Source organism: Platalea leucorodia (genome assembly GCF_965183815.1).
Source record: "Platalea leucorodia genome assembly, chromosome: 1".
NCBI classification, from domain to species: Eukaryota; Metazoa; Chordata; class Aves; order Pelecaniformes; family Threskiornithidae; genus Platalea; species Platalea leucorodia.
This window is the reverse complement of record NC_138823.1, coordinates 893,295-916,888: the sequence shown is the minus strand read 5'-3', so window position 1 is coordinate 916,888 and position 23,594 is coordinate 893,295. Positions and strand designations below refer to the sequence as shown.

The window sequence follows — 23,594 nt, the reverse complement described above, 5'->3', positions numbered from 1 at the left end:
GGGGGGGTGGGGGGGGATGGGGGGAGGGGATGGGGGGGATGAGGGGGATGGGGATGGGGGGTGTGGGGGGGGTGGGATGGGGGGGGATGGGGGGGATGGGGTGGGGGGGTAGGGATGGATGGGGGGGTGGGGGAGTGGGGGCGATGGGATTGGGAATGGGGGGGTGGGGGGGATGGGGGGGGAGATGGGGGGGATGGGATGGGGGGGGGAGATGGGGGGGATGGGGGGGGATGGGATGGGGGGGGTGCCCGGGGTGGGGGTTGGGGCCGCTGACCCCGCACACGCCAACGCGGACGCACACGCGTGTGCCCCCCCCCCCCCCCCCCATCCCCGTGACAATGGCGCTCAGGGCCACCGCACCGCCTCATTAGCATCTCATTAGCATCTCATTAGCATCTCATTAACTGCCCGGCTTAGGGCAGGGCTCGGCCGGGGGCTATGGGGGGGCACCCGTGGGGGGGCTATGGGGTGCTGGGCTTGCCCCGGGGGTGCTGGGCTTGCCCCAAGGGCTGAAGGTGCCCTCTGAGGTGCTGAGGTTGCCCAACTGAGCGCTGGGGTTGCCCACAGGGTGCTGGGGTTGCCCCTCCAAGCACCGAGGTTGCCCCCCCCCCCCAAGGACTGAAGGTGCCCCATGATGTGTTGAGGTTGCCCAATCAGGTGCTGAGGTTGCCCATGGGTGCTGAGGTTGCCCCTCCAAGCCCTGAGCTTGCCCAGTGGGTGCTGAGGTTGCGGCACCCCGTGCTGAGGTTGCCCAACCGGGTGCTGAGGTTGCCCACAGGGTGCTGGGGTTGCCCGCCCAAGGGCTGAAGGTGCCTCGATGGGTGCTGAGGTTGCCCCTTTGGGTGCTGAGGTTGCCCCTCCAAGCACTAAGGTTGCCCAATCAGGAGCTGAGTTTGCCCCATGGGGCAACCTCAGCGCCCATGGGGCAACCTCAGCACCCGCTGGGCAACCTCAACAGCCATTGGGGCAACCTCAGCACCCATGGGGCAACCTCGGCACCCACCTGGGCAACCTCAGCGCCCGTAGGGCAACCTGGGCACCCTTGGGGCAACCTCAGTAGCCATGGGGCAACCTCATCGCCTGCTGGGCAACCTCAGCACCCATTGGGCAACCTGGGCACCCGCGGGGGCTGGGCGGGGCTGCGGGGGCGGGGCTAATTTGCATCTTAATGAGCGGTTCCGGGCGGCTGGGCCGGGGGGGGGGGGCAGCAGCTGGGGCGGGCCCCGCCCCCCCTCATTAGGGGTCATTAATATGCAAATGGCGGCGGCTGCTGCCAGCGGGTGACAAATGGCCCCGCGTGGCGCCACCCCGCGCGCCCCGTGGGACCCCGCCCCTCCCCCCCCGCCCGGCTGCGCCCGCCCCTCCCCCCCCTTCCCCCCCCCCCGCACACACCGCCCCCCCCCCAGCCCCACGGAGCGCTGGGAGCACTGGGACGGGCGCTGGGGGCACTGGGATGGGCACTGGGAGCACTGGGATGGGTACTGGGAACAATGGGATGGGCACTGGGAGCACTGGGAGCACTGGGATGGGCACTGGGAACAATGGGATGGGCACTGGGAGCACTGGGATGGGCACTGGGAGCATTGGGATGGGCACTGGGGGCACTGGGATGGGCACTGGGAACAATGGGATGGGCACTGGGAGCACTGGGATGGGGGCTGGGAGTGCTGGGATGGGCACTGAGAACACCGGGATGGGCACTGGGAACAATGGGATGGGTGCTGGGAGCACTGGGATGGGGGCTGGGAGCACTGGGAGCACTGGGATGGGCACTGGGAACAATGGGATGGGCACTGGGAGCACTGGGATGGGGACTGGGAGCATTGGGATGGGCACTGGGGGCACTGGAATGGGCACTGGGGTCATTGGGATGGGCGCTGGGGTCATTGGGATGGGCGCTGGGAGCACTGGGATGGGCGCTGGGAACAATGGGATGGGCACTGGGAGCACTGGGAGCACTGGGATGGGGACTGGGAGCATTGGGATGGGCACTGGGGGCACTGGAATGGGCACTGGGAGCATTGGGATGGGCGCTGTGCTGGGAGCACTGGGATGGGCACTGGGAACAATGGGATGGGCACTGGGAGCACTGGGAGCACTGGGATGGGCACTGGGAACAATGGGGTGGGCGCTGGAGGCACTGGGATGAGCATTGGGGAGTATTGGGATGGGCACTGGGAGCACTGGGATGGGGGCTGGGAGCACTGGGATGGGCACTGGGATGTATGCTGGGAGGTCAGGGATGGGCACTGGGAGCACTGGGATGGGGCACTGGGAGCACTGGGAGCACTGGGAGGGTGCAGAGCCCTTTATTGCGCCGCAGCCGCCAGCGGGGCCCCCCCAAACTGGGAGCACTGGGAGGGGGTACGGGGGGGCGGGGCCTCTCCCCTCGGTGGGAGGGGCCGTCACTGGGGGGGTGGGGTGTCGTTGAGTGACAGCTCCTTGGGCGGCTCCTCATTGGGCGGCTCCTCGTTGGGGGCGGGCCTTGTCATGGGGGGCTCCTCGTTGAGTTGCTCCTTGGGGGGCTCCTCATTGGGGCGGCTCCTCATTGGGCGGCTCCTCACCAGGGGGCTCCTCATTGGGCGGCTCCTCATTGGGCGGCTCCTCACCAGGGGGCTCCTCATTGGGCGGCTCCTCATTGGGCGGCTCCTCATTGGGCGGCTCCATATTGGGGGGGCTCCTCATTGGATGATTCCTCATTGGGGGCCTCCTTGTTGAGTTGCTCATTGGGTGGTTCCTCATTGGGCGGCTCCTCATTGGGCGGCTCCTCGCCGGGCGGCTCCTCATTGGGCGGCCCCTGGCCGGGGGGCGGCCGGCCGGCCCAGCAGCCGCAGGCAGCGCCGCACCTCGGGGCAGCCCCGGTGCGGCCTCTTGGTGCCGCGGGGGAGGTGGCGGCAGGAAGGAGAGGTTGAGGTAGGCCAGGAGCGGGCAGGCGGGGCAGCAGGGCGCTGGCGGCGGCGGCGGAGCCGTCAGCCGCGCACGGGCACCGCGCCACCGCGTCCCGCCGCCGCCGCCGCCGCCGCCGCCACCCACCTGAGCGCGCCGGCGGTGACCTTGGTGCCGGCCAGGTTGAGGGAGCGCAGGGGGGAGCCGGGGCCGAAGGCGGCCCAGCGCCTGCGCCAGGTCGCGCTCCCCGAAGCCGCGCCCGGCCAGGTCCAGCTCCCGCAGGCTCCGGCGCCATTTCCACACCAGCGCGGCGCTGCCCTCGGCGAGGCGGGGGAGCTGCTCGGCGCCGCAGGGCAGCCCCAGGTACAGCTGCTCCAGATCTGCCGGCGGAGAGGGCGGTTGGCGCGGCTGATGCGGCGCGGCAATGGCCGGAACGCCACGGCACGGCCGACACCGCATGGCGTGGTGTGACACGGCACGGCACGGCGTGACATGGCACGGCCAATGCTGCATGGCACGGCACGGCACGGCACAGTGTGATGCGGCACGGCCAGAACGCCGTGGCATGACCAACATGGCACGGCACGGCGTAGCCAACGCTGCATGGCGCAGCACGGTCCAACGTGGCGCGGCACAGCACGGCACGGCACAGCCAACGTGGCGCAGCACGGCCAACACCTCATGGCACGGCCCAGCACGGCATGGCGTTACCACCACATGTTGGCCCAGTATGGCCCAGTATGGCCCAGTATGGCCACTGTGGCCCAGCACGGTACGGCACAGCACAGCCAACATGGCACGGCCAGCGTGGCATGGTGTAGCCAACAGCGTAGCCAACTGGTGTGACCCAGTATGGCCCAGTATCACCACCACGGCACAGCATGGCATGGCATGGCCGCCACGGCTGCGCGGCCACCACGGCGTGACCCAGGACGGCACCCGCACCACCATCACGGCGCAGCGTGGCCAGCGCGGCACGAGCTAACGTGGCACAGTAGTGCCAGCACGGCCACCGCGGCAACGGCCAACGTGGCCAACAGAGGATGGCCAACGCGGCACGACCCAGCACGGCGCCGTATCGCCACTGTGGCGCGACAACGGCCAACGCGACACGGCCGACGCGACATGGCCAGCGCGACACGGCCAACGCGACACCGGCCGCCGCGGCACGGCCAACGCGACACGGCCAGCGCGACACGGCCAACGCGACACGGCCGACGCGACACGGCCAGCGCGACACGGCCAACGCGACACGGCCAACATGACACGGCCGACGCGGCGCGGCCGACGCGGCGCGGGCGCGGCGGGGCCTCACCGGCGCAGGGCAGCTCCAGCAGCGCCCGGGGGGTGACGCGGGCGCAGCCGCGGAGGTCGAGCAGGCGCAGGCGGGCGGAGGCGTGGAGCAGGCGGCGCAGGGCCTGGTCGCCCACGCCGGTGCCGCCGGGCCCGGCCAGGCTCAGCTCCTCCAGGCGCGGGAAGCCGGGGCCGGGGGCGGCGGCGGGGCTCTGCCGGGGCGCCCAGCTCAGGTTCAGCAGCCGCAGCACCTGCGGGCAGCGGCGTGGGCAGGGGAAACGTGGGCAGGGCACCCGTAGCTGCAGGCAGGGTGCAGGCAGGGGGTACCTGCAGGTGCGGGCAGGGTACAGGCAGGGTGCAGGTGGGGGGGGTGCAGGCAGGGTGCAGGCAGGGTACCTGGAGGTGCGGGCAGGGTGCGGGCAGGGTGCGGGCAGGGTGCAGGCAGGGGGGGTGCAGGCGGGGGGGTGCAGGCAGGGTGCGGGCAGGTACCTGGAGGTGTGGGCAGGGTGGGTGCAGGCAGGGTGGGTGCGGGCAGGGTGCAGGCAGGTACCTGGAGGTGCGGGCAGGGTGCGGGCAGGGTGCAGGCAGGTACCTGGAGGTGCGGGCAGGGTGCAGGCAGGGTGCGGGCAGGGTGGGTGCGGGCAGGGTGCGGGCAGGTACCTGGAGGTGCGGGCAGGGTGCGGGCAGGGTGCAGGCAGGGTGGGTGCAGGCAGGGTGCAGGCAGGGTGCGGGCAGGTACCTGGAGGTGCGGGCAGGGTGCAGGCAGGGTGCGGGCAGGTACCTGGAGGTGCGGGCAGGGTGCGGGCAGGGTGCAGGCAGGGTGGGTGCAGGCAGGGTGCGGGCAGGTACCTGGAGGTGCGGGCAGGCCGCCTGCAGGCGCTCGATGGGCAGGGGCAGGGGGGGGGCCGCAGCCGCCCAGCGCCGGGTCCAGCTCCAGCACCCGCAGCCCCGGGCAGCGCCCGCCCTGGGGGGGGAGGGGCGTGACCCCGGGGGACCCCACCCCCCACCCCCACCCGTGGGACCCCAACCCCCTCCCCCACTCCTGGGACACCCCCCCCAACCCCCCCGTGGGAACCCCTCCCCCCCATGGGACCCCCCCCACCGTCGGATCCTCTCCCCGCCCCCACCCGTGGGAACACCCCCACCCCCCGTGGACCCCCCACCCCCCCCCGTGGGACGCCCCTCACCCCCCCGTGCGATCCTCCCCCCCCGTGGGGACCCCCCCCCCAAATCCCCCGTGGGAACCCCACCCCCACCCGTGCCCCCCCCCCGTGGGAACCCCACCCGTGGGACCCCCACCCCCGGCCCCCCCCCCCCCTCCACCCGTGCCCCCCACCCCCGTGGGACCCCCCCCCACCCGTGCCCCCCCCGTGGGACCCCCCTCCCCCCCCGGTGGGACCCCCCCCCACCCGTGCCCCCCCCCCGTGCGATCCCCCCCCCGTGGGGGACCCCCCCCCCCAAAATCCCCCCGTGGAACCCCCCCCCCACCCGTGCCCCCCCCCCCGTGGGACCCCCCCCTACCCGTGCCCCCCCCCCCCGTGGAACCCCCCCCACCCCCCTCCCGCCCCCCGTGGGACCCCCTTCCCCCCCCCGTGGGACACCCCCCCCCGCCCCCCCCCCCTCACCGCCAGCGCCCCCAGGACGGCGGCCACGCGCGGGCCGCAGCCGAGCCGCAGCTGCCGCAGGCGGGGGCCGGCGGCCGCCAGGAGCCCCGCGATGGCGCCCGGCTCCACCTGCGGCACCCGCGGGCATCACCCCGCCCCCCACCCCCGCGTGACCCCCCCACGGGGAGCCCTCACCCCGCCCCCACCCCGCGTGACCCCCCCACGGGGAGCCCTCACCCCGCCCCCACCCCGCGTGACCCCCCCACGGGGGCCCCCACCCCGCCCCACCCCGCGTGACCTCCCCACGGGGAGCCCTCACCCCTCCCCCACCCCGCGTGACCTCCCCACGGGGAGCCCTCACCCCGCCCCCACCCCGCGTGACCCCCCCACGGGAGCCCTCACCCCTCCCCCACCCGGCGTGACCCCCCCCACGGGGAGCCCTCACCCCGCCCCCACCCCGCGTGACCCCCCCCACGGGGAGCCCCCACCCCTCCCCCACCCCGCGTGTCCCCCCCCACGGGTGTCCGTGTCCCCTCCCCCCACACCTCTGCCCCCCCCCCCGGGGGCCCTCACCCCTCCCCCACCCCGAGTGTCCCCCCCACGGGGGGCCCTCACCCCTCCCCCCACACCTCTGCCCCCCCACGGGTCTCTCTGTCCCCTCCCCCACCCCGGCATCCCCCCGCCACGGGGAGCCCTGACCCCCCCGCGTGTCGTGTGCCCCTCCCCCCCACACCTCTGCCCCCCCCCCCCCGCCACGGGTGACCCTCACCCCTCCCCCCACCCCGCGTGTTCCCCCCCCCACACGCGTGTCCGCGTGCCCCCCACGGGTGTCCCCGTCCCCTCCCCCCACATCTTTGCCCCCCCACGGGTGTCCCTGCCCCCTCCCCACGTCCCCCCATCCCACGCGTGTCCCCTCCCCCCCCCCCCGCGTGTCCCCGCCCCCCGCCCCCACCTGGCAGCCGCGCAGCGTCAGGGAGCTCAGGAGGGGGCAGCACTCGCCCAGCACCTGGGGGGGGAGGGGCGCCAGGGTGGGGGTGGGCCGGGGGGGGTGGGGGGACTCAAATGTGGGCAGCCCCCAAGTGTGGGGCAGCCCCCCAAGTGCGGCTCCGCCCCCAAGTGCGGCTCCGCCCCCCAAGTGCGGCTCCATTCCCCATCTCTAGGTCAGCCCCCAAGTGCGGCTCTGCCCCCAAAGTGCAGCTCCGCCCCCCAAGTGTGGCTCCGCCCCCAAGTGCGGCTCCGCCCCCAAGTGCGGCTCCGCCCCCCAAGTGCGGCTCCGCCCCCCCAAGTGTGGCTCCGCCCCCAAGTGCGGGCTCCGCCCCCAAGTGCGGCTCCGCCCCCCCAAGTGCGGCTCCGCCCCCAAGTGCGGCTCCGCCCCCCAAGTGCGGCTCCGCCCCCAAGTGCGGCTCCGCCCCCCAAGTGCGGCTCCGCCCCCAAGTGCGGCTCCGCCCCCAAGTGCAAGCTCCGCCCCCAAGTGCGGCTCCGCCCCCAAGTGCAGCTCCGCCCCCAAGTGCGGCTCCACCCCCAAGTGCGGGCTCCGCCCCCAAGTGCGGCCTCCACCCCCAAGTGCGGCTCCGCCCCCAAGTGCGGCTCCACCCCCCCCAAGTGCGGCTCCGCCCCCAAGTGCGGCTCCGCCCCCCAAGTGCGGCTCCATTCCCCAATCTCTAGGTCAGCCCCCAAGTGCGGCTCCGCCCCCCAAAGTGCAGCTCCGCCCCCCAAGTGCAGCTCCGCCCCACGCGCGGCTCCGCCCCCCAAGTGGCAGCTCCGCCCCCACGCACGGCTCCGCCCCCAAGTGCGGGCTCCGCCCCCAAGTGCGGCTCCGCCCCCCCAAGTGCAGCTCCGCCCCCCAGTGCGGCTCCACCCCCCAAGTGCGGCTCCGCCCCCACGCGCGGCTCCGCCCCCACGCACGGCTCCGCCCCACGCACGGCTCCGCCCCCAGGCGCGGCTCCGCCCCCAGGCGCGGCTCCGCCCCCAGTGCGGCTCCGCCCCCACGCACGGCTCCGCCCCCAGGCGCGGCTCCGCCCCCAGTGCGGCTCCGCCCCCCAAGTGCAGCTCCGCCCCCAAGTGCGGCTCCGCCCCCAAGTGCGGCTCCGCCCCCGCTGTGGGGCGCTCACCCGCAGCACGGCGCCCCACGTGGCTCCTCCAGCCGCAGAGCGCCAACTCCTGCAGGAGCGAGAACCTGGCGCGGGGCGGGGGGGGGCGGGGGGGGCGGGGGGGTCCCCGCCGCGGGGCGGGGGGGGGAGGGGCCCCCGCCATGGGGCAGAGGGGGTCCCCGGCACCCACCTGCTCTCCGCCAGGCGGCGCAGGGCGCCCAGCGCCCGGTTACGGGGCGCCCGCGCCCCCCCGCGCCCCCCGAGCGCGACCCTGCGCCAGAGCCGGGGCTCGGCGGCGACGCGGCGCCACAGCCGGCAGACGCGGGCGGCCCTGGGGGAGAGGGAAGCGGTGGGGCGATGGCGGGCCCGCCCCACACCTGGGGGGCGGCCCCCCAAGCGCCCACCTGCAGAGGAAGGGGACGGCGCCCTCCTGCTCCACCACGGCCTGGAAGATGCGGAGGAGGAGCTCGGGGGGCAGGCGGGAGCCCCACGCGCTCGGCGGCCCCACGGCGGGGCCTTCCTCCGCCGCCTCCTCCTCCTCCGCGCGCCGGCGCCTCCTCTTCGGCCGTGGGGCGGCCCCGGGGGGGCGGCGGGGAGCCCCCGGCCCCACGGCGGGGAGGAGGAAGAGGACGTCGTCGTCGGGGGCCTGGTGCAGGAGGAAGGCGGGGGCGGCGAGGCGGCGGCGGCGGCGGCGTGGGGCGGGCCGTGGGCGGGCCGTGGGGCGGGCCGCTGCCCCATGGCGGCTGGTACCTGGGGGGCAGCGCCTGGAGGGGGGGGGCTGGGGGAGGGGGGGAGAGGTTGGGGGGCAGCACCGGGGTCGGATCCCGGCCTGACCCACGGCCGGGCCCGTGGACAGACCCACGGACAGCCCCACGGACAGACCCACAGACAGCCCCACGGACAGACCCACGGACAGACCCACGGACAGACCCACAGACAGCCCCACGGACGGACCCACGGACGGACCCACAGCCAGCCCCACAGACAGCCCCATGGACAGACCCACAGACAGCCCCACGGACGGACCCACGGACGGACCCACGGACAGCCCCACGGACAGACCCACAGACAGACCCACAGACGGACCCATGGACAGACCCACAGCCGGCCCCACGGACGGAGCCAACGGACGGACCCACACCTGGGCCCACGGCTGGGCCCCAAGCCAGCCCCACGGCGGGACCCGTGGCTGGACCCACAGCCGGCCCCACGGACGGACCCACGGCCCTGGGGGTGCCGCAGCCGGACCCACACTTGTGGGGCAGGGCCGGGGGGGGAGGGGCCCCGGGGGGGGAGGGGAGGCCCGGGGGGGGAGGGGCCCGTTCCCGCCGCTCACCTGCCGCCCGCCGCCATCTTGGAGGGGGAGGGGCGCGTCCCGCCCCGCCCCCTCCGCCCATTGGCGCCGAGGGCGCGCGGCGACCAATCGGCTGGCGCGGAGGGGGGAGGGGGCGGGCCGGAGGGGGTGGGGTGGGTGGGGCGTGGCGCCCCGCCCCCTCCGCTCCCACCAATCAGCGGCGGCGCTGGCGGCAGAAGGGGCGGGGCGGGGCTCCGCCCCCTCCGGCGGCGGCGGCCAACGGGGGCGCGGCCCGCGCGCGGCGGGGAGGCGCCGGGGCCAATGGGGTTGAGCGGGGGGCGGGGCCGTCCCCGCTGCGGGCCGGCGGCGCTGACGGCGGCGATGGGGCTGCGGCGCGCGGTGAGGGGGGCGGGGACCCCGCGACCCCCGGCCCCGCCCCCCCCCGGGACCCCTCCCCCACCCCCCCCGCGGCCCCCCCTCCCCCCCCCCGGGGGGCTCCCCCGGGGAATCCCCTCCCCTCCCCCCCCCCGGCCCCCCCCGGCTCCTCCCCCTCCCCCCCCGGGGATCCCCCTCCCCCCCCCCCCCCCCCGCCGTTCCCCTCCCCCCCCCCCTTCCCCTCCCCCCCCCGGGACCCCTTGCGGACCCCCCGCCCCTCCCCCCCTCCCCCCCCCCCCGGGGTCCTCCCCTCCCCCCACCTCGGGAAAGTTCCCCCCTCCCCCCCCCGTCCCCCCCGGGGATCCCCTCCCCCCCCCCCCCGCCCTTCCCCTCCCCCCGCGGGCCCCCCCCCCCCCGGGGAACCCCCCCTCCCCCCGCCCCTCCCCCACCGGACCCCGCCAAGGCCGCGGCCCTGGGCGCTGGGGGGGGGGGAGGGGAGGGGAGGTGGGGCCACGCCCTCCAAGGACGGGAGGGGGAGGGGAATGGGGGGGTGGGGGAGGGGCATCGGTGGGGCTGGGGTGGGGGAGGGGCAGCGATGGGGCGGGGCCGGCTTTAGGGGGCGCCCATGGGCACGAGTGGGGCAGGTGCCCCACGGGAGGCCACGTGTGGGGCGGGGGTGCCCCATGGGGCGTCACATGTGGGGCGGGTGCCCCACAGGGTGTCGTGCTGGGGGGAGGGGTGACCCCGTGGGGGGAGGGGTGACCCCGTGGGGGAGGGGTGACCCCGGGGGTCTCACTGACGCCCCTCCCCCCCCCAGGTGCAGCTCTGCCGCCTCCGACCCCCAGCACCGCCCCGAGGCCCCCCGGCCCCACGGCGAGTGGGGGGCACGGGGTGGGGGTGGGGCGCGGGGGGGTGTGGGGTGGGTGGGGTGCAGGGGGGGTGGGGCTCATGGGGGGGGTGGATGTGGGGCACAGCGGGTGCCGTGGGGCACAGGGGAGATGTGGGGTGCGGGGGGGAGATGTGGGGCACAGGAGGAGGCGGGCATGGGGGAATGCGGGGTGCAGGGCTGGGATGTGGGGCACGGGGGGGATGTGGGGCACAAAGGATGCTATGGGGCAGGGGGTGCGATGTGGGGCCACGGGGGGGTCTGTGGGTCACGGGGGGGTTCTGTGGGGCATGGGGGATGCTATGGGGCACAGGGGCTTTCTGTGGGTCACAGGGGCTCTGTGGGGCACGGGGGGGATGTGGGGCACGGGGGGGGGGGGCTCTGTGGGTCACAGGGGGACTCCGTGGGGCACGGGGGGGCTCTTGGGGCACAGAGGATGCTATGGGGCACAGGGGGCTCTGTGGGTCACGGGGGGGAGATGTGGGGCACAGGGGGGAGATGTGGGGCAGAGGGGGTTTCTGTGGGTCACAGGGGGGAGATGTGGGGCATGGGGGGAGATGTGGGGCAGAGGGGGCTCTGTGGGTCACGGGGGTTTCTGTGGGGCAGAGGGGGCTCTGTGGGGCAGAGGGGGCTCTGTGGGTCACGGGGGGTTTCTGTGGGTCACAGGGGGGAGATGTGGGGCACGGGGGGAGATGTGGGGCAGAGGGGGGAGATGTGGGGCAGAGGGGGGCTCTGTGGGTCATGGGGGGTTTCTGTGGGGCAGAGGGGGCTCTGTGGGTCACGGGGGGTTTCTGTGGGTCACAGGGGGGAGATGTGGGGCACGGGGGGAGATGTGGGGCAGAGGGGGGAGATGTGGGGCAGAGGGGGGCTCTGTGGGTCATGGGGGGTTTCTGTGGGGCACAGGGGGCTCTGTGGGTCACGGGGGGGAGATATGGGGCACAGGGGGAGATGTGGGGCAGAGGGGGCTCTGTGGGTCACGGCGGAGCCCCTGACCCCCGCCCCCCAGGCCGCCCGTGGGGCTGCTGCGGCCGGCGCTGGTGGGGCTGGTGGGGCTGGGGGTGCCGCTGGCCACCGCCTGGTACCTGCGGGCCGAGCGCCGGGAGCGGCGGCGGCTCTGGCTGCTGCTGGACGGCGTGGGACGCTTCGGCAGGTCGGTGGCCACGGGGCAAGCGGGGGGGGCGGGGCCGCTGGCCCCCGGGCTCAGCACCTCCCCCCCCCCCGCCCCCCAGGTCGCTGGCCGTGGGCATCCACATCTCCCTGGACTACTGGTGGACGGCCAACGTGGCCCTGCGCGGCCTGGAGGAGGCGAGGGGGCCGCTGGGGGGGCGAGGGGGCCACTGGGGGGGCGAGGGGGCCAGCTGGGGGCTCAGGGGCCGCTTGGGGGGCTTGGTGGCCAGTTGGGAGGCTTGGCAAGGGGTTGGGGGAATCAGTGGCCACTTGGGGGGCGAGGGGGCTGCTGGGGGCGAGGGGGCCGCTTGGGGGGCTTGGTGGCCAGTTGGGGGGCTTGGCAAGGGGTTGGGGGAATCAGTGGCCACTTGGGGGGCGAGGGGGCTGCTGGGGGCGAGGGGGCCGCTTGGGGGGCTTGGTGGCCAGTTGGGGGGCTTGGCAAGGGGTTGGGGGAATCAGTGGCCACTTGGGGGGGCTTGGTGGCCAATTGGGAGGCTCAGGGGCCACTTGTGGGGCTCGGCAAGGGGTTGGGGGGCTTGGGGGCCACTTGGGGGGGCTCAGCGGCCATGTGGGATCTCGGCGAGGGGTTGGGGGGCTCAGTGGCCAGTTGAGGGGCTCAGTGGCCAGTTGGGGGCTTGGTGACTGGTTGGGGGCTTTGGTGGCCATCTCAGGGGCTCAGTGGCCACTTGGGGGGCTCAGTGGCCAGTTGTGGGGCTCGGTAGCCAGCTGGGGGGGCTCAGTGGCCAGTTGTGGGGCTTGGTGGCTGTTGGGGGGGGGGGCTTGGTGGTCACTTGAGGGAGTTGGTGGCTGGTTGTGGGCCTCAGTGGCCAGTTGAGGGGCTTGGTGGCCAGTTGGAGGGCTCAGTGGCCAGTTGGAGGGCTTGGTGGCCCGTTGGGGGCTCGGTGGCTGGTTGGGGGCCTTGGTGGCTATCTCAGGGGCTCAGTGGCCAGTTGGGGGGCTTGGCAAGGGGCCAGGGGGCCCGGTGGCCAGTTGGGGGCTCAGTGGCCAGTTGGGGGGCTCAGTGGCTGGTTGGGGCGCTCAGTGGGCAGTTGTGGGTCTTGGTGGCCGGTTGGGGGCTTGGTGGCCAGTTGGGGGGTTCAGTGGCCGGTTGGGGGGCTCAGTGGCCAGTTGGGGGCTCGGCAAGGGGTTGGAGGGCTCAGTGGCCAGTTGGAAAGCTTGGTGGCTGGTTGGGGGCCTTGGTGGCCATCTCAGGGGCTCAGTGGCTGGTTGGGGAGCTCAGCAAGTGGTTGGAGGGCTCAGTGGCCAGTTGGGGGGCTTGGTGGCTGGTTGGGAGCCTCAGTGGTCAGTTGGGGGCCTTGGTGGCCATCTCAGGGGCTCAGTGGCTGGTTGGGGACCTTGGCAAGGGGTTGGGGGGCCCGGTGGCCAGTTGGGGGGCTTGGTGACTGGTTGGGAGGCTCAGTGGCCAGTTGGGGGGCTCAGTGGCTGGTTGGGGGGCTTTGGTGGTCGGTTGGGGGGCTCAGTGGCCGCTTGGGGGGCTCAGTGGCCAGTTGGGGGCTCGGCAAGGGGTTGGGGGGCTCAGTGGCCAGTTGAGGGGTCTCAGTGGCCGGTTGGGGGCCTTGGTGGCCGGTTGGGGGGCTCAGGGTCTGGCTGGGTGGCTCAGTGGCCAGTTGTGGGTCTTGGTGGCTGGTTGGGGGCTTTGGTGGCCGGTTGGGGGGCTCAGTGGCCATCTCAGGGGCTCAGTGGCCGGTTGGGGCCTCAGCAAGGGGTTGGGGGGCTCAGTAGCCAGTTGGGGGGCTCAGTAGCCAGTTGAGGGGCTTGGTGGCCAGTTGTGGGTCTTGGTGGCCAGTTGGGGGCTTGGCAAGGGGTTGGGGGGCTCGGTGGCTGGTTGGGGGCCTTGGTGGCCGGTTGGAGGGCTCAGTGGCTGGTTGTGGGTCTTGGCGGCTGGTTGGGGGCCTTGGTGGACGGTTGGGGGTCTTGGTGGCCAGTTGGGGGCTCGGCAAGGGGTTGGGGGCCTTGGTGGCCGGTTGGGGGTCTTGGTGGCCAGTTGGGGGCTCGGCAAGGGGTTGGGGGCCTTGGTGGCCGGTTGGGGGTCTTGGTGGCCAGTTGGGGGCTCGGCAAGGGGTTGGGGGTCTCAGTGGCTGGTTTGGGGCCTTGGTGGCCGGTTGGGAGACTTGGTGGCCAGTTGGGGGCCTTGGTGGCCGGTTGGGGGGCTCAGTGGCCAGTTGAGGGGCTTGGTGGCCAGTTGGGGATCTTGGTGGCCAGTTGGGGGCTTGGCCAGGGGTTGGGGGCCTTGGTGGCCGGTTGGGGGTCTTGGTGGCCAGTTGGGGGCTCGGCAAGGGGTTGGGGGCCTTGGTGGCCGGTTGGGGGTCTTGGTGGCCAGTTGGGGGCTCGGCAAGGGGTTGGGGGTCTCAGTGGCTGGTTGGGGGCCTTGGTGGCCGGTTGGGGGCTTGGTGGCCGGTTATGGGTCTTGGTGGCCAGTTGGGGGCTTGGCAAGGGGTTGGGGGCCTTGGTGGCCGGTTGGGGATCTTGGTGGCCGGTTGGGGGCCTTGGTGGCCGGTTGGAGGGCTCAGTGGCCAGTTGGGGGGCTCAGTGGCCAGTTGGGGGTCTTGGTGGCCAGTTGGGGGCTTGGCAAGGGGTTGGGGGCCTTGGTGGCCGGTTGGGGGATTCAGTAGCTGGTTGGGGGGCTCAGTGGCCAGTTGAGGGCCTTGGTGGCCGGTTGGGGGCTTGGCCAGGGGTTGGGGGCCTTGGTGGCCGGTTGGGGTCTCGGCGGCCGGCCGGGGCCTCGGCCGGGGCCCGGCGGCCGCGGGGGCGCGGCGGCGGGGCGGGCGGTGACGGGGCGGCGGCGGTCGGCAGGGCAGCCCGGCGCGGGCGGCGGGGATGGCGCGGTGCCACCAGCGCGCGGCGGAGCGGCTGCTGCGGGGGGCCCTGCGCAACGGGGGGCTCTACGTCAAACTGGGCCAGGGGCTCTGCGCCTTCAACCACCTCCTGCCCCCCGAGTACCCGGCCACCCTGCGCCGGCTGGAGGACCGGGCCCTGCGGCGCGGCTACCGCGAGGTGGGGGGCGGCTACCGGGGGCGGGGGGGCGGCGTGGCCCCGGGAGCGGGGACGGCGTGGGGACGGCCCCGACCTGGGCTTGGGGACGTCGGGGACCCCGACTTGGGGACAGCGTGGCCCTGGCGTGGGGACACCGCAGCCCCGGGCTTGGGGACAGCGTGGTCGTGGCATGGGGACGGCGTGGCACCAGGCTTGGGGACAGCGTTGTCCTGGGCTTGGGGACATCAGGGACCCTGATTTGGGGACACCAGGGACCCCGACTTGGGGACAGCGTGGCCCTGGCATGGGGACAGCCCCAACCTGAGCTTGGGGACATTGGGGACCCCGACTTGGGGACAGCGTTGCCCTGAGCTTGGGGACATCAGGGACCCTGACTTGGGGACATCGTGGTCCCTGGCGTGGGGACACTGCAGCCCTGGCCCCAACCTGGGCTTGGGGACGTCGTGGACCCTGATTTGGGGACATCGTGGCCCTGGGCTTGGGGACGTCGTGGCCGCGGGAATGGGGACAGCATCGCCGCGGGCGTGGGGACACCGATGTCCCCCACGCGGTGACACCGCCACCTCGGGGATGGGGACACCGCGGCCCTGGGCACGGGGACACCACGGGGGTGTCCCCAACGCCCCTGCCCCCGCGGTGTCCCCACTGTGTCCCCGTGTCCCTGTGGTGTCCCCATGGTGTCCCCATAGTGTCCCCATGTCCCCACAGTGTCTCTGCGGTGTCCCCACGGTGTCCCCACGGTGTCACAGTGTCCCCATGATGTCCCCACGTCCCCACGCTGTCCCCACGTCCCCGCGGTGTCCCCATGTCCCCATGATGTCCCCACGTCCCCGCGGTGTCCCCACGTCCCCATGGTGTCCCCATGTCCCCACCCTGTCCCCACGCTGTCCCCACGTCCCCGCGGTGTCCCCATGTCCCCATGATGTCCCCACGTCCCCGCGGTGTCCCCATGGTGTCCCCATGGTGTCCCTATGTCCCCACGGTGTCCCCATGGTGTCCCCACATCCCCATGGTGTCCCCGCGGTGTCCCGGTGGTGTCCCCCGTCCCCATGTCCCTGCGGTGTCCCCGTGGTGTCCCCATGTCCCCGTGGTGTCCCCGCAGCGTCCCCATGTCCCTATGGTGTCCCCACATCCCCGCGGTGTCCCCACGGTGTCCCAGAGGTGTCCCCATGTCCCCACATCCCCATGGTGTCCCCATGTCCCGGTGGTGTCCCCATGTCCCCCATCCCCACGTCCCCACAGTGTCCCCGCGTCCCCATGGTGTCCCCGCGGTGTCCCGGTGGTGTCCCCATGTCCCCCATCCCCACGTCCCGGTGGTGTCCCCACGTCCCCACGGTGTCCCCACGGTGTCCCAATGGTGTCCCCACGTCCCCCATCCCCACATCCCCACAGTGTCCCCACATCCCCATGGTGTCCCGGTGGTGTCCCCATGTCCCCATGGTGTCCCCACGTCCCCACGGTGTCCCCGCAGTGTCCCAATGGTGTCCCCGCGGTGTCCCCACGTCCCCATGGGGTCCTGGTGGTGTCCCCATGTCCCCCATCCCCACGTCCCCACGGTGTCCCCACGTCCCCATGGTGTCCCCACGTCCTCATGGTGTCCCAATGGTGTCCCCATGGTGTCCCCATGGTGTCCCCACGGTGTCCCCGTGTCCCCACGGTGTCCCCATGGTGTCCTGGTGGTGTCCCTGTGTCCCTGCGGTGTCCCTGTGTCCCCATGGTGTCCTGGTGGTGTCCCTGTGTCCCCGCGGTGTCCCCGCGGTGTCCCCGTGTCCCCATGGTGTCCCGGTGGTGTCCCCATGTCCCCCATCCCCGTGTCCCGGTGGTGTCCCCATGTCCCCATGGTGTCCCCGCAGTGTCCCCACGGTGTCCCCATGGTGTCCCCACATCCCCACGGTGTCCCCACGTCCCCACGGTGTCCCCATGGTGTCCTGGTGGTGTCCCCGCGGTGTCCCCGTGTCCCCATGGTGTCCCGGTGGTGTCCCCGCGGTGTCCCTGCGTCCCCATGGTGTCCCCATGGTGTCCCCATGGTGTCCTGGTGGTGTCCCCGCGGTGTCCCCGTGTCCCCATGGTGTCCCCACGGTGTCCCGGTGGTGTCCCCGCGGTGTCCCCACCTCCCCGCGCCGCCGCAGGTGGACGAGCTCTTCCTGGAGGATTTCCAGACGACGGCGGCCGGGCTCTTCCAGGAGTTCGACTACGAGCCCGTGGCGGCCGCCAGCCTGGCCCAGGTCCATCGCGCCCGCCTGCAGGACGGCACCCCCGTCGCCGTCAAGGTCGGGCCCCCGGGACCCCCCGGACCCCCCTGGGACCCCCTGGGACCCCCAGACCCCCCCGGGACCCCCCGGGACCCCCCGGGACCCCCTGAGACCCCCGGGACCCCCTGAGACCCCCGGGACGCCCCGGGACCCCCTGGGACCCCCAGACCCCCCTGGGACCCCCCAGGACCCCCCGGGACCCCCTGGGACCCCCCGGGACCCCCCTGAGACCCCCCGGGACCCCCCAGACCCCCCTGAGACCCCCAGGACCCCCCGGGACCCCCTGGGACCCCCAGACCCCCCTGGGACCCCCCAGGACCCCCCGGGACCCCCTGGGACCCCCCGGGACCCCCCGGACCCCCCGGGACCCCCCTGGGACCCCCGGACCCCCCCCGAGCCCCAGGACCCCCCGGCACCGGCACCCTGAGGTCCCCAGCCCCCCCCCGGGGACCCTCTGCCCCCCCCCCCCCCCACCACCAGGGCCCCCCCCAACACCGGGACCCCCCCAGGACCCCCTCTGCCAACCCCGGGGACCCCCAGAGCCTCCCCCCCCCCCCCCCGTGACCCCTCCTGGGACCCCCGGGACCCCCCCTCCAGCACTGGGGACCCCCAAGGCCTCCCCCCTCTCCCAGGACCCCCCCCAGGGAATCCCCCCCCAGTGACCCCCCCCGGCACCCCCCCAACACTGGGGACCCCCTAGGGCTCCCCAGGACCTCCCCCCCCCCGGGACCCCTCCTGGGACCCCCAGCACCCCTCCCCCTCTCCCAGGACCCCCCCAGTGACACCCCCCCCCAACACCCCCTGGGACCCCCCTCCAACACCAGGAGCCCCCAGAGCCTCCCCCCCCTCAGTGACCCCCCCCAGGACCCCCTCCCAACACCGGGGACCCCCAGAGCCTCCCCCCCCTCAGTGACCCCCCTGGGACCCCCGGGACCCCCCCTCCAACACCAGGGCCCCCCCAGGGCCTCCCCCCCCTCCCAGGACCCCCCCAGTGACCCCCCCCGGGACCCCCCCCAACACTGGGGACCCCCTGGGACCCCTCCAGGACCTCCCCCCCCCCTTGGGACCCCCAGGGCCTCCCCCCCCCTCAGCGACCCCCCCCCAGGACCCCCTGGGACCCCCCCAGGACCCCCCCTCCAACACCAGGACCCCCCCAGGGCCTCCCCCCCCTCCCAGGACCCCCCCCAGTGACCCCCCCCCCGGGACCCCCCCCCTTGGGACCCCCAGGGCCTCCCCCCGACTCAGCGACCCCCCCCCCCCAGGACCCCCTGGGACCCCCCCAGGACCCCCCCTCCAGCACCGGGGACCCCCCAGAGCCTCCCCTCCCCCCCCGTGACCCCCCTTGGGACCCCCAGGACCCCCCCCTCCCCCCCCAGGGACCCCCAGGGACCCCCAGGACCCCCCAGGACCCCCCCCCTCCCCCTGCAGGGACCCCCAGGACCCCCCAGGACCCCCCAGGACCCCCCCAAACCGGGGTCCCCCCCCCCCCAGGTGCAGTACATCGACCTGCGCGACCGCTTCGAGGGCGACATCCGGACGCTGGAGCTGCTGCTGCGCATCGTCGAGTTCATGCACCCCGACTTCGCCCTGGGCTGGGTGCTGCAGGTACGGGGGGGGGTCCCCGCCGCCCCCGCCGCCCCCGGGCCCCCCGGGCCCCCCCGGACCCGCGGCGTCCCCGTCCCCCCAGGAGCTGAAGGGGACGCTGGCGCGGGAGCTGGACTTCGAGAACGAGGGCCGGAACGCGGAGCGCTGCGCCCGCGAGCTGCGGCACTGCCGCTACGTGGTGGTGCCGCGCGTCCACTGGGACAAGTGCAGCAAGGTGGGGACGCGGGGACACGGGGGGGGGCAGGGGACACAGGGGTGCGAGGGGGACAGGGGACATGGGGGGACACGGGTGCGATGGGGACATGGGGACAGGGGGACACACGGGTGCGAGGGGGACATGGGGACAGGGGGACACACGGGTGCGAGGGGGACATGGGGACACAGGGGTGCGATGGGGACAGGGGGACAGGGGGACACACGGGTGGGATGGGGACATGGGGACACAGGGGTGCGATGGGGACATGGGGACAGGGGGACACACGGGTGCGAGGGGGACATGGGGACACAGGGGTGCGATGGGGACAGGGGGACAGGGGGACACACGGGTGCGATGGGGACATGGGGACACACGAGTGGGATGGGGACACAGGGGTGCGATGGGGACAGGGGGACAGGGGACACACGGGTGGGATGGGGACATGGGGACACACGGGTGGGATGGGGACAGGGGGACACAGGGGTGGGATGGGGACATGGGGACACACGGGTGGGATGGGGACAGGGGGACATGGGGACACACGGGTGCGATGGGGACGGGGGGACACACGGCTGGGATGGGGACAGGGGACACATGGGTGCGATGGGGACGGGGGGACAGGGATGGTGGGGACAGGGGACACGGGGACAGGGGGCACGGGGACAGGGCCATGGGTGCGATGGGGACAGGGGACAGGGACGGCAGGGACAGGGACGGGGGCTGTGGGTGCGATGGGGACAGGGGCAGGGGACACGGGGACAGGGGACATGGGGACAGGGATGGGGACAGGGGCAGGGGACACGGGGATGGTGGGGACAGGGAGCACAGGGGTGGTGGGGACATGGGGACAGGGGACACGGCTGTGATGGGGACAGGGGACAGGGGCTGTGGGTGTGATGGGGACCTGGGGACAGGGGACACGGGGACAGGGGACATGGGGACAGGGATGGGGACAGGGGACAGGGATGGGGACAGGGGACATGGGGACAGGGGACAGGGGACAGGGATGGGGACCTGGGGACAGGGGACACGGGGACAGGGGACACGGGGACAGGGGACATGGGGACATGGGGACAGGGGACACGGCTGTGATGGGGACAGGGGACAGGGGCTGTGGGTGTGATGGGGACCTGGGGACAGGGGACACGGGGACAGGGGACATGGGGACAGGGGACAGGGGACACGGGGAAATGGGGACAGGGGACATGGGGACAGGGGACAGGGGACAGGGACGGGGATGGCGGGGATGGGGACAGGGGCTGGGGACACAGCAGGGACGGTGGGGACCGGGCAGGCAGGGGCAGGCAGGGGCAGGCAGGACCCAGCCCGGAGCCCCCGCCAGGGCGCAGAGGTGACATCGTCCCCTGTCTGTCTGTCCCCTGTCTGTCCCCTTGCCCCTTGTCCCCTTGTCCCCTTGTCCCCTTGTCCCCAGCGGGTGCTGACGGCCGATTTCTGCGAGGGCTGCAAGATCACCAACGTGGAGGGGATCCGCAGCCAGGGCCTGGGCCTGCGGGACGTGAGTGACGCCGGGGGACACGGGGGGGCACGGGGGGACGCGGGGACACGGGGGGACGCAGGGACACGGGGGCACAGGGGGACGCGGGGGGACGTGGGGACACGGGGGGACGCAGGGACACGGGGGCACAGGGGGACGCGGGGGGACGTGGGGACACGGGGGGACGCAGGGACACGGGGGCACAGGGGGACGCGGGGGCACGGGGGGACGCGGGGACACGGGGGCACGGGGGCACATGGGGACATGGGGACACATGGGGACATGGGGACACATGGGGACATGGGGGGATGCGGGGGGACGGGGGCATGGGGGGACATGGGGACATGGGGACATGAGGACATGGGGACATGGGAGGACACGAGGACACAGGGGGACACAGGGACATGGGGGGACATGGGGGGACGGGGGGACGGGGGGACACAGGGGGACACAAGGACACGGGGATGCGGGGGGACATGGGGACACAGGGACACGAGGACACAGGAGGACATGGGAGGACATGAGGACACGGGGGGACATGGGGACACGGGGGGACATGGGGATGTGGGGACGCGGGGACATGGGGGGATGTGGGGACATGGGGGGACATGGGGACATGGGGACATGGGGGGATGCGGGGGGACGGGGACATGGGGGAACATGGGGGGACATGGGGGGACACGAGGACACAGGGGGACACAGGGACATGGGGGGACATGGGGACGTGAGGACATGGGGGGACGGGGGCACACGGGAGGACATGAGGACACAGGAGGACATGGGGACATGGGGGGACACGGGGACACGGGGGGATGCGGGGACGCGGGGGGACATGGGGACACGGGGGGACACGGGGACGCGGGGGGAGGCGGGGGCGGGGACCGAGGCAGCCCCTCGCAGGCCGCCGACAAGCTGATCCGCGTCTTCGCCGAGCAAATCTTCTACACCGGCTTCATCCACGCCGACCCCCACCCCGGGAACGGTAACGGGGGCGGGGGGCGGGGGGGGGGGGCCCAAAGGGGGGTCCCCAAGCGGGGGGGTCCCCAAGCGGGGGGGTCCCCAAGCGGGGCCCCGCCACGGCGGCGCTGACCCGCGCCCGCCGCAGTGCTGGTGCGCCGCGGCCCCGACGGCAAAGCCCAGCTCGTGCTGCTCGACCACGGCCTCTACGAGTTCCTCAGCGAGAGGTGAGGGGGCCCCAAATGGCGGGGGGGGGCCCCAAATGGCGGGGGGGGGACCCCGAACTGGCGGGGGTCCCCGCGGCCCCGGCGCGGCGCTGAGGCTGGGGCGCGGCAGGGACCGGGCGGCGCTGTGCCAGCTCTGGAGAGCCATCGTCCTGCGCGACGACGCCGCCATGAAGAGGCGCGCGGCCGAGCTGGGCGTCGAGGGTGAGGCGGGGGCGGGGCACCCCTGGCCCCAGCGTCCCCAGGGTCCCCAGGGTCCCCAGTGTCCCCAAGCATCCCTGGTGTCCCCAGTGTTCCCAGTATCGCCAAGCGTCCCCAGGGTCCCCAGGTGTCCCCGGTGTCCCCAGTGTCCCCAGTGTCCCCCAGCGTCCCCGGTGTCCCCAGTGTTCCCAGGGTCCCCAAGCATCCCCAGTGTCCCCGGTGTCCCCAGTGTTCCCAGTATCCCCAAGCGTTCCCAGTGTCCCCAGTGTCCCCAAGCATCCCCAGTGTCCCCGGTGTCCCCAGTGTCCCCAGGTCTCCCCAAGTGTCCCCAGTGTCCCCCAGGTGTCCCCAGTGTTCCCAGTGTCCCCGGTGTCCCCGGTGTCCCCAGGTCTCCCCAAGTGTCCCCAGTGTCCCCAGGTGTCCCCAGTGTTCCCAGTATCCTCAGTGTCTCCAAGCGTCCCCAGTGTCCCCAGTGTCCCCAGGGTCCCCAGGTCTCCCCAAGTGTCCCCAGTATCCCCGGTGTCCCCCAAGTGTCCCCCAGTGTCCCCAGGTGTCCCCGGCGTCCCCAAGCATCCCTGGTGTCCCCAGTGTTCCCAGATGTCCCCCAGTGTCCCCAGGTGTCCTTGGTGTCCCCGAGCATCCCCAGGGTCCTCAGGTGTCCCCAGGTGTCCCCAGGTGTCCCCGGTGTCCCCCAGGTGTCCCCAGTGTTCCCAGTATCCTCAGTGTCCCCAAGCGTCCCTCGTGTCCCCCAGCACCCCCAGTGTCCCCCCCGTGTCCCTAAGCATCCCCAGTGTCCTCAGGTGCCCTTGGTGTCCCCAAGCGTCCCCAGGGTCCCCAAGCGTCTCCGGTGTCCCCAAGCGTCCCCCCAGTGCCCCCAAATGTCCCTGGTGTCCCCAGCGTCCCCAGTGTCCCCCCAGTGTCCCCCCAGCATCCCCAGTGCCCCCCGCCCAGGGTGGTGGGGATGAGCCACAGGGGCTTGGCCCCCTCCTCCCGTCCCGGGGCGCTGCCCCCCCAACCCTCGCTCCCTGGGGCGCTGCCCCCCAAACCCTCGCTCTGTGGGGCGCTGCCCCCCCCCAACCCTCGCTCTATGGGGCGCTGCCCCCCCCAAACCCTCGCTCCCTGGGGGGCTGCCCCCCCAACCCTCGCTCCCTGGGGCGCTGCCCCCCAAACCCTCGCTCTATGGGGCGCTGCCCCCCCCCAACCCTCGCTCCCTGGGGCGCTGCCCCCCCCAAACCCTCGCTCCCTGGGGGGCTGCCCCCCAAACCCTCGCTCCCTGGGGGGCTGCCCCCCCCAAACCCTCGCTCTATGGGGCGCTGCCCCCCAACCCGCCCCTGCCCCCCAGATTATTTCCTCTTCTGCGAGATCCTGATGCAGCGGCCGCTGGGCGCGGGGCGCGGGGCGCTGGCCGGGGCGCTGTCGCGGGAGGAGCGGGCCTACATGCAGGAGATGGCGGCCCAGCGCTTCCCGCGCATCCTGGGGGTGCTGCGGGCGCTGCCGCGGCCCATGCTCCTCGTCTTCCGCAACATCAACACCGTCCGCAGCATCAACGCCGCCCTGGGCGCCCCGGTCGATCGCTATTTCCTCATGGCCAGGAGGTGAGATGGCGGCGGCGGCGGCGGCGGCGGCGGGTGTGGGGCTGCCCCACGGCGCGCCGCCCCCCACAGCGCCCCCGGCTCTGCCCCACAGCGCCGTGCGGAGCTGGAGCCGCCTGAGCGGGGAAAGGGCCGCCGGCGTCCGCGTCTGGCGCTGGCTGCGGGTGGCCTGGGAGAGCCTCAAGTTCGAAGTCGCCCTCAGGTAAAAAGGGGCGGCGGCGGCGGCCGCGACGTCACGGCGGCGGCGGTGACGTCACGGCGGTGACGTCACGGCGGTGACGTCACGGCGGCCCCCCCCCAATCTCTCCCCGCGCAGGCTGGACTGCGTCGCGGTGAAGCTGACGGCCTCGCTCCTGCGCTGCTTGGCCTCCTGGGGCCTCCTGCCCCACGGCGAGCGGCTCGGGCAGCACCTGCGGGCGTAGCCCCCCGCCCCCCAATAAAGCCGGCGCCCGGCCCCTTTTC

At 74.2% G+C, this 23,594-nt stretch overlaps 2 protein-coding genes across 2 annotated transcripts in view; one reads left to right on the top strand and one right to left on the bottom strand.

Annotated features, from left to right (window-relative positions):
* FBXL6 (F-box and leucine rich repeat protein 6) overlaps positions 1-9,238 on the bottom strand; it is a 12,226-nt gene extending 2,988 nt beyond the window's left edge. Inside the window, exons 1-7 of the mRNA XM_082315538.1 lie at positions 9,210-9,238; positions 7,895-8,651; positions 6,713-6,789; positions 5,029-5,143; positions 4,202-4,430; positions 2,565-3,266; positions 1,004-1,032 (exon numbers count right to left, since the gene is read on the bottom strand). Coding sequence (XP_082171664.1) covers positions 1,004-1,032; positions 2,565-3,266; positions 4,202-4,430; positions 5,029-5,143; positions 6,713-6,789; positions 7,895-8,651; positions 9,210-9,226 — 1,926 coding nt within the window. The 5' untranslated portion in view covers positions 9,227-9,238. The remainder of the gene's footprint in view (positions 1-1,003; positions 1,033-2,564; positions 3,267-4,201; positions 4,431-5,028; positions 5,144-6,712; positions 6,790-7,894; positions 8,652-9,209) is intronic.
* A 310-nt stretch (positions 9,239-9,548) lies between these two features.
* On the top strand, positions 9,549-23,591 carry ADCK5 (aarF domain containing kinase 5; the record flags this gene model as incomplete). The annotated part of the gene is made up of 15 exons (XM_082315527.1): positions 9,549-9,566; positions 10,360-10,415; positions 11,435-11,578; positions 11,658-11,733; positions 14,410-14,610; positions 16,740-16,880; positions 18,354-18,467; positions 18,550-18,681; positions 20,096-20,179; positions 21,059-21,140; positions 21,264-21,342; positions 21,452-21,543; positions 22,883-23,135; positions 23,227-23,334; positions 23,449-23,591. 15 exons carry the CDS (start codon positions 9,549-9,551, stop codon positions 23,552-23,554), a joined length of 1,686 nt encoding a protein of 561 aa, XP_082171653.1. The 3' UTR covers positions 23,555-23,591.
* Positions 23,592-23,594: the final 3 nt, after the last annotated feature.